The 15,000-nt window shown below is 35.1% G+C and overlaps 2 protein-coding genes across 2 annotated transcripts in view; one reads left to right on the top strand and one right to left on the bottom strand.

Moving 5' to 3' along the window:
• Rpt1 (26S proteasome regulatory subunit Rpt1) overlaps positions 1-6,621 on the top strand; it is a 22,378-nt gene extending 15,757 nt beyond the window's left edge. Inside the window, exons 6-9 of the mRNA XM_070133253.1 lie at positions 405-569; positions 5,395-5,586; positions 5,739-5,934; positions 6,293-6,621. Of these exons, the coding sequence (XP_069989354.1) occupies positions 405-569; positions 5,395-5,586; positions 5,739-5,934; positions 6,293-6,450 (711 nt within the window). The 3' untranslated portion in view covers positions 6,451-6,621. The remainder of the gene's footprint in view (positions 1-404; positions 570-5,394; positions 5,587-5,738; positions 5,935-6,292) is intronic.
• Positions 6,622-9,199: 2,578 nt separating this feature from the next.
• LOC113802884 (uncharacterized) overlaps positions 9,200-15,000 on the bottom strand; it is an 18,203-nt gene continuing 12,402 nt past the window's right edge. Inside the window, exon 2 of the mRNA XM_070133252.1 lies at positions 9,200-13,710. Within this exon, the coding sequence (XP_069989353.1) occupies positions 12,422-13,710 (1,289 nt within the window). The 3' untranslated portion in view covers positions 9,200-12,421. The remainder of the gene's footprint in view (positions 13,711-15,000) is intronic.

Genomic DNA, 15,000 nt, shown 5'->3' with positions numbered 1-15,000 from the left:
ACCTCTACGTTCATGAAAAGCACAACTCTCCATATGCAATTAGCCATAATTGAGGTTGCACTGTGCTCAGTGATTTCATTCATTGTTTGCCATGTCTTACAAAGTGTGAAGGAGAGTTTGCAAAAATGTACCTTTGCTGGTATTTGCATGGTATTTGACTTTCCCATACTTTCTAGTGTACCATGATTAACTTAGTCAAAACCAAAAATTCAATCTCTCTTGACACCCATTGTTGGGCCAAAAACTCAGCCAAGAATTCAGTTGTCATGTAAATTCTGATACTGATATGGGATAGATTAATGTTTTCCAGCAAACTTCCATGATGTCACTAAATTAGTATGCATACTATTTGCAAAGATTGTATCAGATTGTGAATTTAATATTGTTTCCTTTTTTCCCCACAGCCTGAGAGATTTGTTAACCTGGGTATTGAGCCTCCAAAGGGTGTCTTGTTATTTGGGCCCCCAGGAACTGGCAAGACTCTTTGTGCTCGTGCAGTGGCTAACCGAACTGATGCCTGCTTTATTCGTGTTATCGGCTCAGAATTAGTCCAGAAATATGTTGGAGAGGTAGGTTGATATGTTCTGATGTTCTTATGGTTAATGGTTAACCCATTCAATCTGGTTGATGTGAATTAAGGGGTGGGTGATGTGAACATGCCATCACAGGAAAATCTGGCTGTGGGATATGAACTTACCATCATGAGCACTTTGGCTGAAGACGAGATAAAAAATACTCGGCATGAGTGCACAAACCTCTTGGAGTGTGATTGGACTTACTTGGCATTTAGAAAGGAGCTTTTGCATGATTCCCTTGATAAGTTAGTGTGGAATGCAGTGACTGTAAGCCAGGAGTAGAAGAGTGCTGGCTTCAGTGAGGGCACATTCCCATGCTCAGCAAAGTATTCTTGCCCACTGTAACCAGCAGCACAGGATTTATTACTGAAAATTGAGTATTATAAAAAAAAAAAAAAAAAAAAAAAGAAAAAAAGAATTACATATTTTTCTTTTTTTTGCATTGAGTCTATTACCATCTGGAAAAAGCAAATCAAATTGCAAATATGGACATTTGAACATGGCCAAAAGCTGAAGCTGATTTTGTTAAAAAGAGAAAATTACATTGCAAAGGGGAGGCATAGAGTCCTGTCACTGCAAACGAGTGGTTGTGTGTGCCCCGCCTACAAGCCACCTGGCATAGTGGCCACTCACATAAGCCTATTGCCCGTATTTTCGTTAATGTGATTACCATGAAGTAACTGGATCCAAGGGGTTAAAAAAAGTAAAAGTTCTAGATTTAAAGGTCATATATCACTATGGTACAGTATAGTAGCAGAAAGGGTTAGGAATTAGTTAATGATTAGGTTGAAATTAAAGGTTGAACAGTACTAAAGGGTAGTATGGTAGTGAAAAGGGTTGAGAGGGGGAGCTGACAGTGTCTGAGGAAGGAGAATAAGTTGTCAAAGGAAAAGGTAGGGTATTCCAAGATGTCCAATAGATTACAAGGTCAGGGAAGTGAGAAAAAGTGAGGAAAAGCAAAGGTACATGTTGCTGTAAAGCAGAAACAGGATAGGAGGATGTATGGGACTGAAAGAGGAACATTGCGTGAGTTGCATAGAGGTGGATCAGATTTTGACATGAGATAAGAATGCATGTCCAGTGCATAAGTGGGCCAGAGCAGTTCCCCAGCGTCTATTTGTATGGATTGGTATTGACCAAGGGGAAATGGAGATGGAAGATTTTGTATTATGCAGTTTATTAGTGATAAAGCTAGACCAGAAAGACTGCCAGCACGTGAAGAGAAAGGTTTTAAAGTGAGGGTAGTAGGCAGAGGCTACAATATGTAAAAATCTGTTGATGAAGAAGAGGAAAATTCAATTCAGAAGGTACGATTAGAAAGGAATGAGTTAATGAATACACCCAAGTTCCATTGCATTGACATGAGGTGATAGCAGTATAAGAATATGGTATTGCCATGTAGTATGATATGCCTTTTCCAGGTTGAAGAAAATGGCTGATACTGAGTTATGGTGTGCAAGGCAGATGTGATGTAATATTTAAAATGTACAAATAGGTCAGCTGTGTTTCGAGCATGATGGAATCCAGATTGAGAAGAAGAGAGGCTTTGGGATTCTAGGTACCATATTGGGCATAGATTGACTATTCTTACTAGCAATTTGCATAAACAACTGGTCAGAGCAATGGGATGGTAGTCTTAAGGGAGGGTGCCAGATTTATTAGCTTCAAGGAAAGGTAGGATAAGTGCTTCAAGCCAGTGATGAGGAAAGTTTCCAATTGTCCAAATATTGTTTTTGATTGTATATGGATGGTAATGTATGCAATCAAGGCCTTCGTGTGTGTTGTGGCATGACAGTAAGGCTGAAAGGAGTTCAGCAGAGGAGAAGGGGGATGGTAGGGTTCTGTAGAGGATAAGGATAGGGGATGGAGTGCATTCCTTGGCTGTTTTAATGAAATAGAAGTGGGGAGAAAGGTGAGAGCTGAAATATGCAGCAAGTTCAGTAGCAACTTAGGAAGGTTCAGAAATGAGGGTATTACGGATATGGAGGACTGGGGCAGTGTGAGGGGGATGTTTTCCTGCTAGTTTGTGGATTCTATGACACATTGTAAAAATAGGTGGAGGTAATTATGGAAGTGTAATTTTGCAAGCTGGTGTTGATAGAGCTTTGGATTGTGCAGTGTAGTTGAGCTGATGCTCTTTTAAAATTGATTAGAGCTTGGAATTGATTGGCTGGGGGTATTTTGCTCTATGCTGCACACTTACTCAAAGTGCTTTGAAGCATTCAGTGTTCCACCATTGAATAGGGGAAGCTCATGGAATGGCTGTAAAGGCAGTTCTCAGGATGGTGATTGAAATGAAAAGGTAAACTTTCAAAGGTATTAAAGTCAGTGGGAAGAGGAGAAAAGTAAATAGAAACAGTTGTGATCCAGCAGTGAAGAAAGATGCAAAGAATTGTGTTAGGGATAGTGGTTTGAAAGGGAGCTATAGTGTGTGGTGTTTAGTGTACAAATATAAAAGGAGATAGAAAGAGAGAGAGTGGATGATATAAAATGATGATTTGGAATCGGTACTGGAGGTTGTATTTGGAAGGTTTCTAGAAGATGTAATGGATGGATTGTAGGAAGGTGTGATGTGACGAAGATCAGGTCTGTGAAAACTAAAGCCTCAAATGTTTTGCTATAGAAGACCCATTGTGTTGCAGTCAGCAAGTGATAGGGGTAGAGATGGATGGCTGAGGAGGAGGAGGAGGAGGTGTACCTGGAGATTGAAGTAGGGGGTTGGCTGAGAGATGAAAATGTAGTATCAGGAGGTTCATCAGAAGAGGTGAAATCCAGCGAAGAACATTGTGAAGAAAAAGAAACAAAAGAAAAAGAAAAAAAGGATTCACATATGTGTCCAGGAGGTAGTGGAAGGGATAGTGGGGAAGGAAGGGAGTTTGGTGTGGGTGGAGGAGAGGATGGGGTATTTGGGAGGGAGTAAAGATAAGAGGGGTATGGAAAATATGAGGAGGATTGATGGATGTCGGCAGTCACTTTGAATGTAGATGGAGTGGGGGTAGAGAAATTGGAGGATGGATGAGAGAAGCATACTCTAGGGTCATGCTTAGGAAATTTTGGTTGTCCTCAAGGGTTTCTGGAGGGGAGTTGGGTGGGGAGGTTTGGGAAACAAAGGATTATTTTAATGAGGAGATAGTCATCTAAGGAGTAGATGATGTAGCTGTGGGAAGGGATGTGGTAGAAGATGGATTGTCTGGTGCAATCGGTGAAGTGAGGAGTAGGGACAGACACAGAAGTGTCTGTCCCTACTGGAAAAAGGATTTGACTGAGGGCATAAGGGAGGTAGAGGTATGAAGGTGGGAGTAGGGGGAATTAATACTGAGGAAAAACAATTGAGACAACTTGGCTAGAGGGGAGTAGAGTGCAGTGAAGGGTGGTTCTGGAGTAGGGAATGATTCAAAAACATTTTTTACCTTGACAGTGTGTGGGTTGATAGGGTCTCATATGAAAAAATTCTCCTATTTAGACCTTGTGGGGAAGGTCAGGTCTATAGAAGGTAATCCTGGTAAAATTAAGGTTCTGCGGGGAATTGTGTAGCACTGTACTGATAATGCATTGTAGGCAATGAGACAGGCAAATAAGTTGTCTTCACAGTTTGACCAATCTTTGCCACAGATGGGGAAGTCAGCTGAGTTGATGAAAACAGTTCCAGTACATATTAAGGGAGGAGTGAGGTTGGGCAAGTATTGGTTTGCCAGTGAGGTCAGCAAGGGTAGATAGTGCATGGACTTAGAATTAGGATGTAACTGTGATAAGGTGTGAGCAATCAGGAAAGCTGCAGAAGTAAACTTTGCTTACTTGATTTTAGAGGCATTGTTGAAAGAGGAGGGTATTGTCAGAGTAAGGGGCTGTTGGGGGAATCACAAAAAATCGATCCCACTTGGCTGGTCTAAAGTATTCAAAAGGTTTGTAAAGGACAGGAGGAAGATGGAGAGGTGTGGAGTTAGGTGTTACTCTGGGGAGGAGGTCATTAAGGTTGGAGAGTTGTATTAGGGGAGGAGGAAGAAGTAGAAAATGAAGACAGATTGTGCAGGCAATAGGGTGGAGGGTATTGGCAGTGAGGAAAAGAGTATGTTTTGAAAGTCAAGTTATAACCTGGGTAGATGATTTGGGATGGGTTAAGTTGACTGCACATATCGAGGAAGGGGGTGTAGGAAGCAGTGGTCAGAGCCATGATCAAAGGAGAGTCAGGGGTCGGTGAACCAGAGGAGTTAGATTCAAGGAAGTTACTTGATAAAGGGGCAAGCGTCAATGCCCCTAATAAGGGTACAAAGTCTTCATAACTTACCATGGTAAAACTGAAATATGTGGGGAAGATAAAAGGTCCACCCCTCAGGGCCCTCATGAGGTTAAGGGCTAAACAATTGACCAAGAGAATACTGTACCTGTACCAATTTGATGCCAAGCAGGATTAAATATGGACCTCATATCATTTTCTATTTTTGTAGGACCAAAAGTGCATGGTATTTTTTTTTCAAATTGGAGTTAAAACAAAAATGTATAAAGTTATTGTTTACTTTTGCTGCATGAGTTGTCATGTCATATTCCTGTTTTTTCTACTGAGCAGTAATTAGGTTTACGGGTTTGGAACCTAAATATTTATTTGCTCTTCAAATTTAAATATAAAAGGAACTGTTTTCTTTAACTTTATTCATTTTCTTATTTAGAGTAGTATTATATTAAATATAAATATTTTTGGCTTTTTTTTTATTCCCCACCAGATATCAAGACTTGGTTGTGTTATTGATTTTTCATATTTGTTTTCATTTTTATTCACTATTTTGAACCAAACAAACAACACTCCCACACTTGATTTTTTCAGGGAGCTCGAATGGTGAGAGAGCTTTTTGAGATGGCCCGCAGCAAGAAGGCTTGTCTCATCTTCTTTGATGAAATTGACGCCATTGGTGGAGCCCGGTTTGATGATGGTGCAGGAGGTGATAATGAAGTGCAGAGAACTATGTTAGAGTTGATTAACCAGTTGGATGGATTTGATCCACGTGGAAATATCAAGGTAAAGAGGAAAACTTAGTTTGGGAAAGTAATGTTATTTATTTGCATACTTGTTGATATTAAGTAATCTTTCAAATGTTGTCTTAATCAAGTTTGTAGTGACATTTTGTTTGTTTCAAAAATTAAAATTTAAATGTTCTCCCAATATTGTAGGTTCTCATGGCCACAAATAGACCAGACACCTTGGACCCTGCTTTGATGAGACCAGGCCGTTTGGATAGGAAAGTTGAATTCGGTCTCCCTGACTTAGAAGGTCGTGCTCACATCTTCAAAATCCATGCCAAGAGTATGTCCGTTGAAAGGGACATTCGTTTTGATCTTCTTGCTCGACTTTGTCCTAACAGTACAGGTAAGTTACTAATTCTTAGTAATTCCTTAAGAATAGATGAAATAAAAGTTTGGTAAAGTTTACATTAGTGGATTTAAACTTTATTTGAAAGATGTGTGCAGAAAAGGAGAACATATATATACAGATAGCAAAAGCTGTTGAATTGGTGATTTCAGATGAATGGTACTTACTGGGTTGTTTCTTTAGTAAATCAAAAGCGTAAAAGGATGGCAATACATTAAAGAAATATAAGTCTTCAGGTAGAAATTTGTTTACATAATAGAGAAACATTATTATAAAAAATAAAGAAAGCGATTTCAGCTACCCGTAATTTTGTTTTAACAGTGAATTTTCACTATAAAATAAACTTTGTCCACAGGTGCTGAGATCCGATCTGTCTGCACAGAAGCTGGTATGTATGCCATTCGAGCACGTAGGAAGGTTGCTACAGAAAAGGATTTCCTTGATGCTGTAAACAAGGTCATCAAGGCCTATGCAAAATTCTCGGCTACACCTCGATACATGACGTACAATTAATTCATATTTTACAAGTCTATGGATTTTTTTTTTTTTTTTTTCAAGTAATACTTTACTCATGGAACCACTTCATTATCATTATTATTATTATTTGGAAAACAAGTGTGGTATATTTATGTATTTAGATTCTTAAAACTGGAATTTGAATAAATATATACAGTAATTCCTAAATGTATTTTTTTGTACCAAAAATTTGTGGAAGTGAAGAGAACTAAAATTATTGAAATTTTATTTGAAACAGCATAGACAGCAAAGACACATCACACCAGAAATAATTAAAACAATTAAACAGTAAAAAAGTACAAAGACTGGAAGGTACAGGTAAAACTAATGCTTTTTCATTTCCTGTATATTATGGCAGTTTGTAATCACAAAAGTGAAAAGTTTACATGCAGTAGTATTATCTGCTCATTATCCCTTTGATCCCATTATAAGATAAGCCATGTACTTTTTTCCTACCATTTAGCCAAAATTTCTTCTCCAGCCGCTGCCTAATGAAGAAAAGAAAGAAATACTACTTTCAACATCTATTTTTACTGAATTATAACACAAGGGATGTTGAACTGCTATTGAAATATCAGCTATCCCCATGTCTGCTGCTGGGAATATGCAATGTCTACTATAGTTTTGTTTTGTGAATTGTTTCTCATTGATGATTCCACAAATGCATAGTCACCAAGGAGTCAAGAAGTATGCTTATATAACTTCCCCTTTGCTTCAGCTTTTGATATTTTTTTCTAATGCTATTAATAAATTCATTGTAATGTTATTGAAATTACTAGTAGCAGTAGAAGATAAATAACAATATTCCAGCAAATCAAGGAAAACGGAAAACAGGTGAAATAGAGAGGACTGGTAATAATTTTTTTAGAGCCATCTGTTTACACACAATTAATAAATTACAATCACAGTGGACATAGCATGTACATATATATCATCCCCAGTGGCAGTGGGTTAATATTCAATGTGACAGGATGGGGAGAGAAAGAAAGATAGTAAAAGAAAAAAAAGAAGAAAAAAAAATCTTTGGGGATATCTTCCTAGTGACATCAACAAAATTATAAATCTCTACAGAACAAAAGTTTGTTTATGGAGGGGTTAAGTACTTTTTGTGCATTTTTAGTGGGTATTATCAAAATTTAAAACTACTGGGCATACTTAATATATGGCATGAAAATTCTAGGAAACCTTAGATACAAGTAATAACACCAAATTTGCAATATGTAAATAATTTACTACACAATATACTTCCCTCTACCTTACAAGTAACATTACATAACTGCAGACTAAGAGCAGATATAAAAATAAATAAATTTTAGGATCAAATTACAAGGAAACAATACCTTGAGAATTACTGAGATTCACATCATGTAAACACTACAATCTATTTTCTTCCTTATCAATTATATAAATATTGCTTTTAGATGCTAATAACAGACAACACAACAACCAACCAGTTAAATTATGTCATACCAAGAAGACCTATTTAAAACTAAAGTGGTCCACCTGCTTTTTTTTTTTTTTTTTTTTTTTTTTTTTTTAACTTGGCAAACATATTAATTTTTCTCTCTTTTTAATAGGAGGTAGTAGAGAAAACACATGCAACATTAAATAGTATTCTTTAATCTTTATATAATTCCTACTTTTTTAAAGATTGACTGAAACCACAGTTGTGTAAATGACTGTAAATTATAAATGGTCCCAATGGAAAATTCCCATATGATTTGGAACTATAATCTCCCTCTCCCCTATTTAAATGCCCTTAGACCAAAATGTAATAAGAGACAATGTATCGGTTACATCAAAATATGAATATGTAAATATCTTGGAACATTTTTAGAATACTTCCATTGCAACACAAATGGTGACCACCTTAAAACTTTTGAGACCCTTATATACACACCTTACTTCCAATATGACAAAATCCCCCTCACTAATAGCGAAAAGGATTACAAAAAACTTTGTAGGTAAAACAGCCCTTGACTCTGCAGATCACCACACCACTGCATGGTTTCAAGACAAATAATTCCTTTGCTGTCAATAAGTCTTATGTAATTATAGTAGTTACATATTCAACTTCTTGTGCAATGTGAAAGCATAAGCTTTCATTCAACTTATCAATATTTTCCATTAGCTGTCTAACTAAAATCAACCCACACGACTAGCATTTTTGGTTATTAAACAAAATATCCAGGTTGTTAATGTATACGGAAATAACAGAAATCTATGACCGGAAATTATAAAAAGTCTATCATACAACCAATAACATTTGTGCATAAATTTTGATATTTCAATTCTTGAGAAACTGAGCCACAAAAATCTTGCATTTAAATAAGATCTTAATGTACTTTATATTTGATTCCAGGCATACAAGAATACACACACAAAAAATAGTTAAAAAAAAAAAAAAAAAAGAATACTTAAACAAGATGCTTGTAACTTAAAATAAATTTACAACCAATTTTTTAAATGACTACAGAAGATTTTTCTCCATGACATTCAAGATGAGTTATTGATTTTCTTCCCTTTTTATATACCTAAACACATTTTAGGATGAGACTTGCTAAATATATTAAAGAGTCATATTCACTAACCAAATACTATACTCCCATATAGGAGAACAGTTTACATCAGCATAACTAAATACACTGCAAAACAATGAGGACAAAGCAGAAAATGTAGTTTTAAAGGTAATACTCATGTACTGTTTGGTAAATCAGGTGTGTATTACACTTGTATTTTCTTTCCCTTTTCTGTATTATTCTTCAGTAACTCGTCCTTTCCTACTGACCAAAGATGGGAAGTTAACTAAAGATAAACCCTTTCTGACTGCTCTCTCATTGTAAGTTTAAAATATTTTATAGTGATATTATCAAGAAAAATATAAGAATGTTTTTGTGCATAGGGATGATTTAAAACTCTGAATATATGAAGATGTTTTTAAATGTAAAATATGTTTTAAAGATATGTAATGAAGAGGAAGAGAAGGAGAATAAAGTAAATAAAGCCACTTCCATTTCAAAATATTTGGACCTTGGCAAATGAACTGGCAGATTGACCCTCCTTCCTTTGTTACGTGTTATTCCAATCTATTCACACCAGATGATAGCCTATCATGTCATAGTAAAACCTTCACTCACACTGGGGAACTTCCTATTCCATAATATGTAATTAAGCCTATTCTTAACCCATCAACGATGGGTAAAAATTTCGTCAAGTTTACGTATGCACTGGCTTGTTGTCGCGCACCGGCAATTTCCCGTTTGCGCCCGGCTCGATCGGTAGTTTGTAAGCGACATATAGCACCTAAAAGCTTTTATTTTGCTAAAATTTATAAAAATATTAAAATTTTGAAGGTTTACCTTCACTTTAGGTGCCATTGCCTAAAATCTTTACCATATAAATGAAGCCGCTACTAGTGGAGAAAAACAACCTCCGTCCGACGAGCCAGTAGCACGAGAATGGGCATGGCATGATGCCCCCAGCGTTTGGTCCACAACAGCCATGGCATGTACGTACGTGACACCCGGCGCCAATGGGTTAAGTTGTGTGCTAAACAACTTGGTAACTTGTTTAGCCCTGCCTGCAGTCATTGAGTTACAGCCACACAAAAGTAGGCCCATAAAATCTTTTATGCTGTAGTTACAAGGATAGAGCAAGGTATACCTGTCAGTGTCAACCCCCAGTGTAAAGTAAAATTGAATTGTGAATACATTAATCTATTTGTATATTCATTATGATTTACTTTCATATACACATTGCTAGGTCCTTGTTATGCTGACATGGACACAAGCTTGTATGTACATTCCAGGCATCATTGCTTTGTCTCCCTATTTGTATCTATTTAATACATGTAAAGTGTCTCTTAAAACATTTAAACAATGTGTGCAGTACTCTTTTTTTTTACTTAATGTTTTTCTTATCTTTTTCTAATGTGGCTTATGGGGTTATGAGACACTTCAGAGCATTAAAATAAATTAGAATTGAAAAAAAAAAAAAAAGTTATGAGACACTTCAGAGCATTAAAATAAATTAGAATTGAAAAAAAAAAAAAAAAAAAAAAAGGTGGACAATTACAACCATAATTACAAAAGTGATTTCAAGTATAATAATAGTAATAATAATGGAAACAGCAGAGATGACAAAGGAACTGACAACAATGGTGAACAAAATGAAGCGAGAGAAAGCAAAACAATGAAACTGACTACAATGAACATCTTGTAGTTTTTTTCCACATCTACAAGTTAAGCAAAAAGAGTAAAACCTAGAGATATCAACATTGACAAACCTGGAAGAACATGATGAAGAAGAAGAAAACATTATGACCAAACGTTAGTTTACTACAAGCCTTTGTATTGGACAATATCTCAAGCTGAAGCAATCTTTTAAAATTCTCTACTTAAAAATTTCTCTAGGATATGCTACAATAATAAGCTTCGCCTACAATAGTATTTCTGTCATTAAGAAACCCTGCATGATAACCTGCTCTATATCTTACATTACTAACTTTATATTTGCCTTGTCATTTTCATGAATATAAATATAATTTACTATGTAAGTAACATAATTTAGAATGAAATAAATTTACATTTCAAATAATACTGTGATGTGCAAAGTTATTGTACGTCTTTCACCTATGGCAAGGCAACATCATTAGAAATGAAAAAAACTGACTTATTCAGTGATAAGTTTTATATATTACCCACTACCCTCTTGCAATGCATTTGAAAATATTGATGTATATCATTTTACCAATAATGAATCTGCATACATGAGAAATAAAAAAATAAAACCTAAGTCTATCAAAGACCCTCCAACTATGGATTTGCCAATATTAGAACAAATAGTGAGAATAACAATTATTTCACAAAAAATCTCAACAAAACAAAAGCCACACAAATCAAAACTGCCTTGACACATGCATTATACATGTTGGTCATTATCAGCATACAACTACACAGAAAACAACAGGAAAAAATCTCTTTGAAATAAATACTACTTCACCCTAAAGAAGACATAAATCAAAATATTTTCTCTTATGTCTTTACTATTCTGTATATATACTGAACAAATGTGCTGCTCATACATATGAGACTCACTGCATATCTTTCACTCATTCATATATCTATGATACAGATTTATGGAAAATAGAAACTTTCTTTTATCTAATCCTGTACACTTTTCTCTTGCAAAAATATGCCTTTTACATGCATACTACACAAATGCACCAAATTCATAATATACACTACATAAAAAAGTCAATATGAAAATTTTCGTGACTTCAGTAAACCTGAAATTCTGTATATAAAATTAGAATAATTCTTAACTACAACTTTGTTCAAAAAATACTCTTAACATTACCATAGCATAAACAAACCTTAAATTTGTTTAATGTTAAAAACAAGTGTCATGTATTACAGGTTTTGATTTAAGGCACAAGAATGATACATAATAGCCATTCACACATCTCAAATGTGATATGGATTCTTGATAAAACTTTAGGTATAAATATCTAAAAAAATAAAATACACCCTTACTGCTGCTACAAATTTAGCAACAAATATTTATGAAAATTATGCAGCAAAAATATTGCTTTGTGTCAAGGTTAAAACACTTGAGTATACTATAAGAGTAATAATCATGTTGTCTTAATGCAATCCCATGAAGGAAGCACAGAATCGACTTAACTTATTCTCTTTGATTAGGTAGTACTACAAAGTAGAAGTACTCTTATCCCCTGATTTGCATCCAATACTATCTATATAATACTTTTTTTCTACTAACTACTTTTTAAATACAATTTCACTGCCTTTCTGCATACTATCATAACTTGCAATTACAGAGTACAAAAATATCTATTACGGGTCCTCTTTGCATAACAGAGGTCCCTTTATACTTATACCTTTATTCAAAATGTTAAATTACCTGAATGACAAGAAAGACAGTATATTGGACATTATGTCATGTACTTTTACAACATGAGGACATCAAGTACTCCCTTCTCATCTGCTTCTGTCAAGAGGTCCAGAAGACGTCTATTCAGTACCTCATTACTCCCCTCTACCAACTCTTGGCCAATTGGACTCAATACACTTTTAACACTTGCTCGCATAAAGTATTCTGAGGATGGTTTGAATGCAAACGATACAATTATTTTGGCCAAGCCAGATTTGATTTTGTCAACCACAACCTTACAAGGATAGCAGCAAGCATTATTAAGGCATGTAGACCCTGAATGGTTGATAGTTTCTCCAGCTTTACTTAGTGTTCCTTGAATGAGACACATTCCCATGAGGAAACCTACAAGTGATGTTCTGTCAAACTCTGCTCTGAATTGTTCATAATTCCAATTAGGTACAGGGGTACCTAGTTTATTTGTTGCATCTGTAAAGGTTGCATGATAATGTCTTAAAATTTCTTCTGCATGGTCTCTTCTCATTTCAAATGAGGTAGATGTATTCAACATATAATGGAGGTCAAACACTGGATTATTCCACTGAGATATTTGCCAATCAATGAGTTTCAAAGATTCAATCTTACGAATTTCATCCTGCATTCCTTCACTGTGCTTATACATCAAATTACTGTTCCAAAAATCCCCGTGGGTAAGACATAAAAATTTATGTCTTGTTTGATCATCCCACATTGCTGCAAACTTAACAGGGAGTGTTGTTTTCCCTGTCTCTAACTTATGAACCATATCTTCATAACCCTTCTTACTTTTTAGAAATTTGATGCTATTTAATAAAGATGCCCATACAACTGGCTTGAAAAAACTGCTAATTGCATTGCTAAATTTGAAACATGAGTACTTCTCCAGAAAATTATGGGACTTATCATAAGCATAGGACACAGCATGCAATCGTGCAATATGATTCACAGCCAATTTTGCATGGTGGAACTCAAGTCCTTCTTTCTTAGGACCAGTTTCATACCCCAGCACCTTAATATTCTGCATAACTAGGACATATTCCTTATCAGTACATTTACCATATATGTATTCGGGGATGTCTAGTCGGAATTCATTGTTAGCCCTTTCGGCTTGAAAGTCGTTTAATTCCTTCACAACTTCAGAGTACATCATAAATTCTTTGATGTGATACCCACACCTTTTTATTATTTCACTTGTTAATGCATCACCACTCAAGAACTTTACGATAAGATTATACTCCTTATCTTCTTCGGCATTTGGGCTTCCTAGATGTGCTTGGACATCTAAAAGAATCAGCTCAGCGTTGAAACTCTCGCCTGGCTTTGTGGCTGAAAGACAAAAGAAAAAATTTATCATTGGTCGGTTATTACAGAATCATAGAGCATCATACAAAATAATAATGGGCATGGAATATATGACCAATTGCTAATAGCAGAAATGTTTAAAGATAATTTTAAATCACCAGAAATCTGCAAAAGGATCCATCAAAGTTAAACATTTTTAGAAAAAGTTATAATTCAAATAAATCTTTAAGGTGACCACAAAAAGATTTGTAGTTAATGAATATGAAAAAAACTATTTGAATAATGAATACAACTACCTTTGCAAATCTCACTATTGCATAGTTTAAGAATACAAAGTAATGAAGAATAAAGTAGCTCAATTCACTGCTAACAGGTGCATATACTGTTTACTATAGTTTTTTTTTTCTAAATTTTGTTTATGCATACTATAGATGGCTCAAGTACTCAGTCACCACTAAGTCAATTAGTAGACGTTATGTGGCCTCCCCTATTTCCCCACCCCTTGAATTTTTGGATTTTTTTTTCTCTGATGCTGACATTACCAACATTATGATTATGTCATCAAAACACTAACAGCAATAGGGGATGAAGAGAGGACAGGTGTAATAGGTAGGAATAGTAATTGATTTCTTGGTGACTTGTGGAGCTATCTATGTGTGAACATATTTAACAAATATGGCATATGTGTACATGCCCTCTCTGCTGGAAACGGGTTACTCACAATAATGCATTTTGTCAGAATGTTGGAAGAACAATATTACAAGCCAAATTAAATAAAAAATAAGTTACCTACAAAAATAGCAGAGCTAAAATTAGAGAAACCTGACCCTAAAACAAGAAAATTTTATTGAGATATTCATAATAAATAGTCACAAATAAATCATATATAATTAAGAGGACAAAACCAAACCAGCCAAGCCATAAAATTTAGCGTGGATGAAATATTTGAATCTAAATAATAATACTATCCTTTCATAATACCAAAAATGAAGATGAGAATTACCATTACAGCAGTTTACATTACTAAACTATTATTTTGTCTAGTAGCAACTGTATGTAATGCATAGTGCATTACATTTATTGCACTACAGACAGAGCTACTGCCAATTTATAAATCATATCCATATAAACATAATATATCCCTACATTTATACAGACATGTGCATGTAAAAACAAACACATACATACACACACTGTGGAATGTATTGGCATTACACAATTATACTGCAATAATACATTCTTTAACTTACCAAACATATGTCTTCCATTGTCTGCTTACAGTGCCATTAAACTGCAAGCACCATAATATATTAA

Source organism: Penaeus vannamei, chromosome 18 (assembly GCF_042767895.1).
Source record: "Penaeus vannamei isolate JL-2024 chromosome 18, ASM4276789v1, whole genome shotgun sequence".
Classification (NCBI taxonomy): domain Eukaryota; kingdom Metazoa; phylum Arthropoda; class Malacostraca; order Decapoda; family Penaeidae; genus Penaeus; species Penaeus vannamei.
The sequence above is the reverse complement of the archived record's forward strand: the minus strand, read 5'-3'. Positions and strand labels throughout refer to the sequence as shown.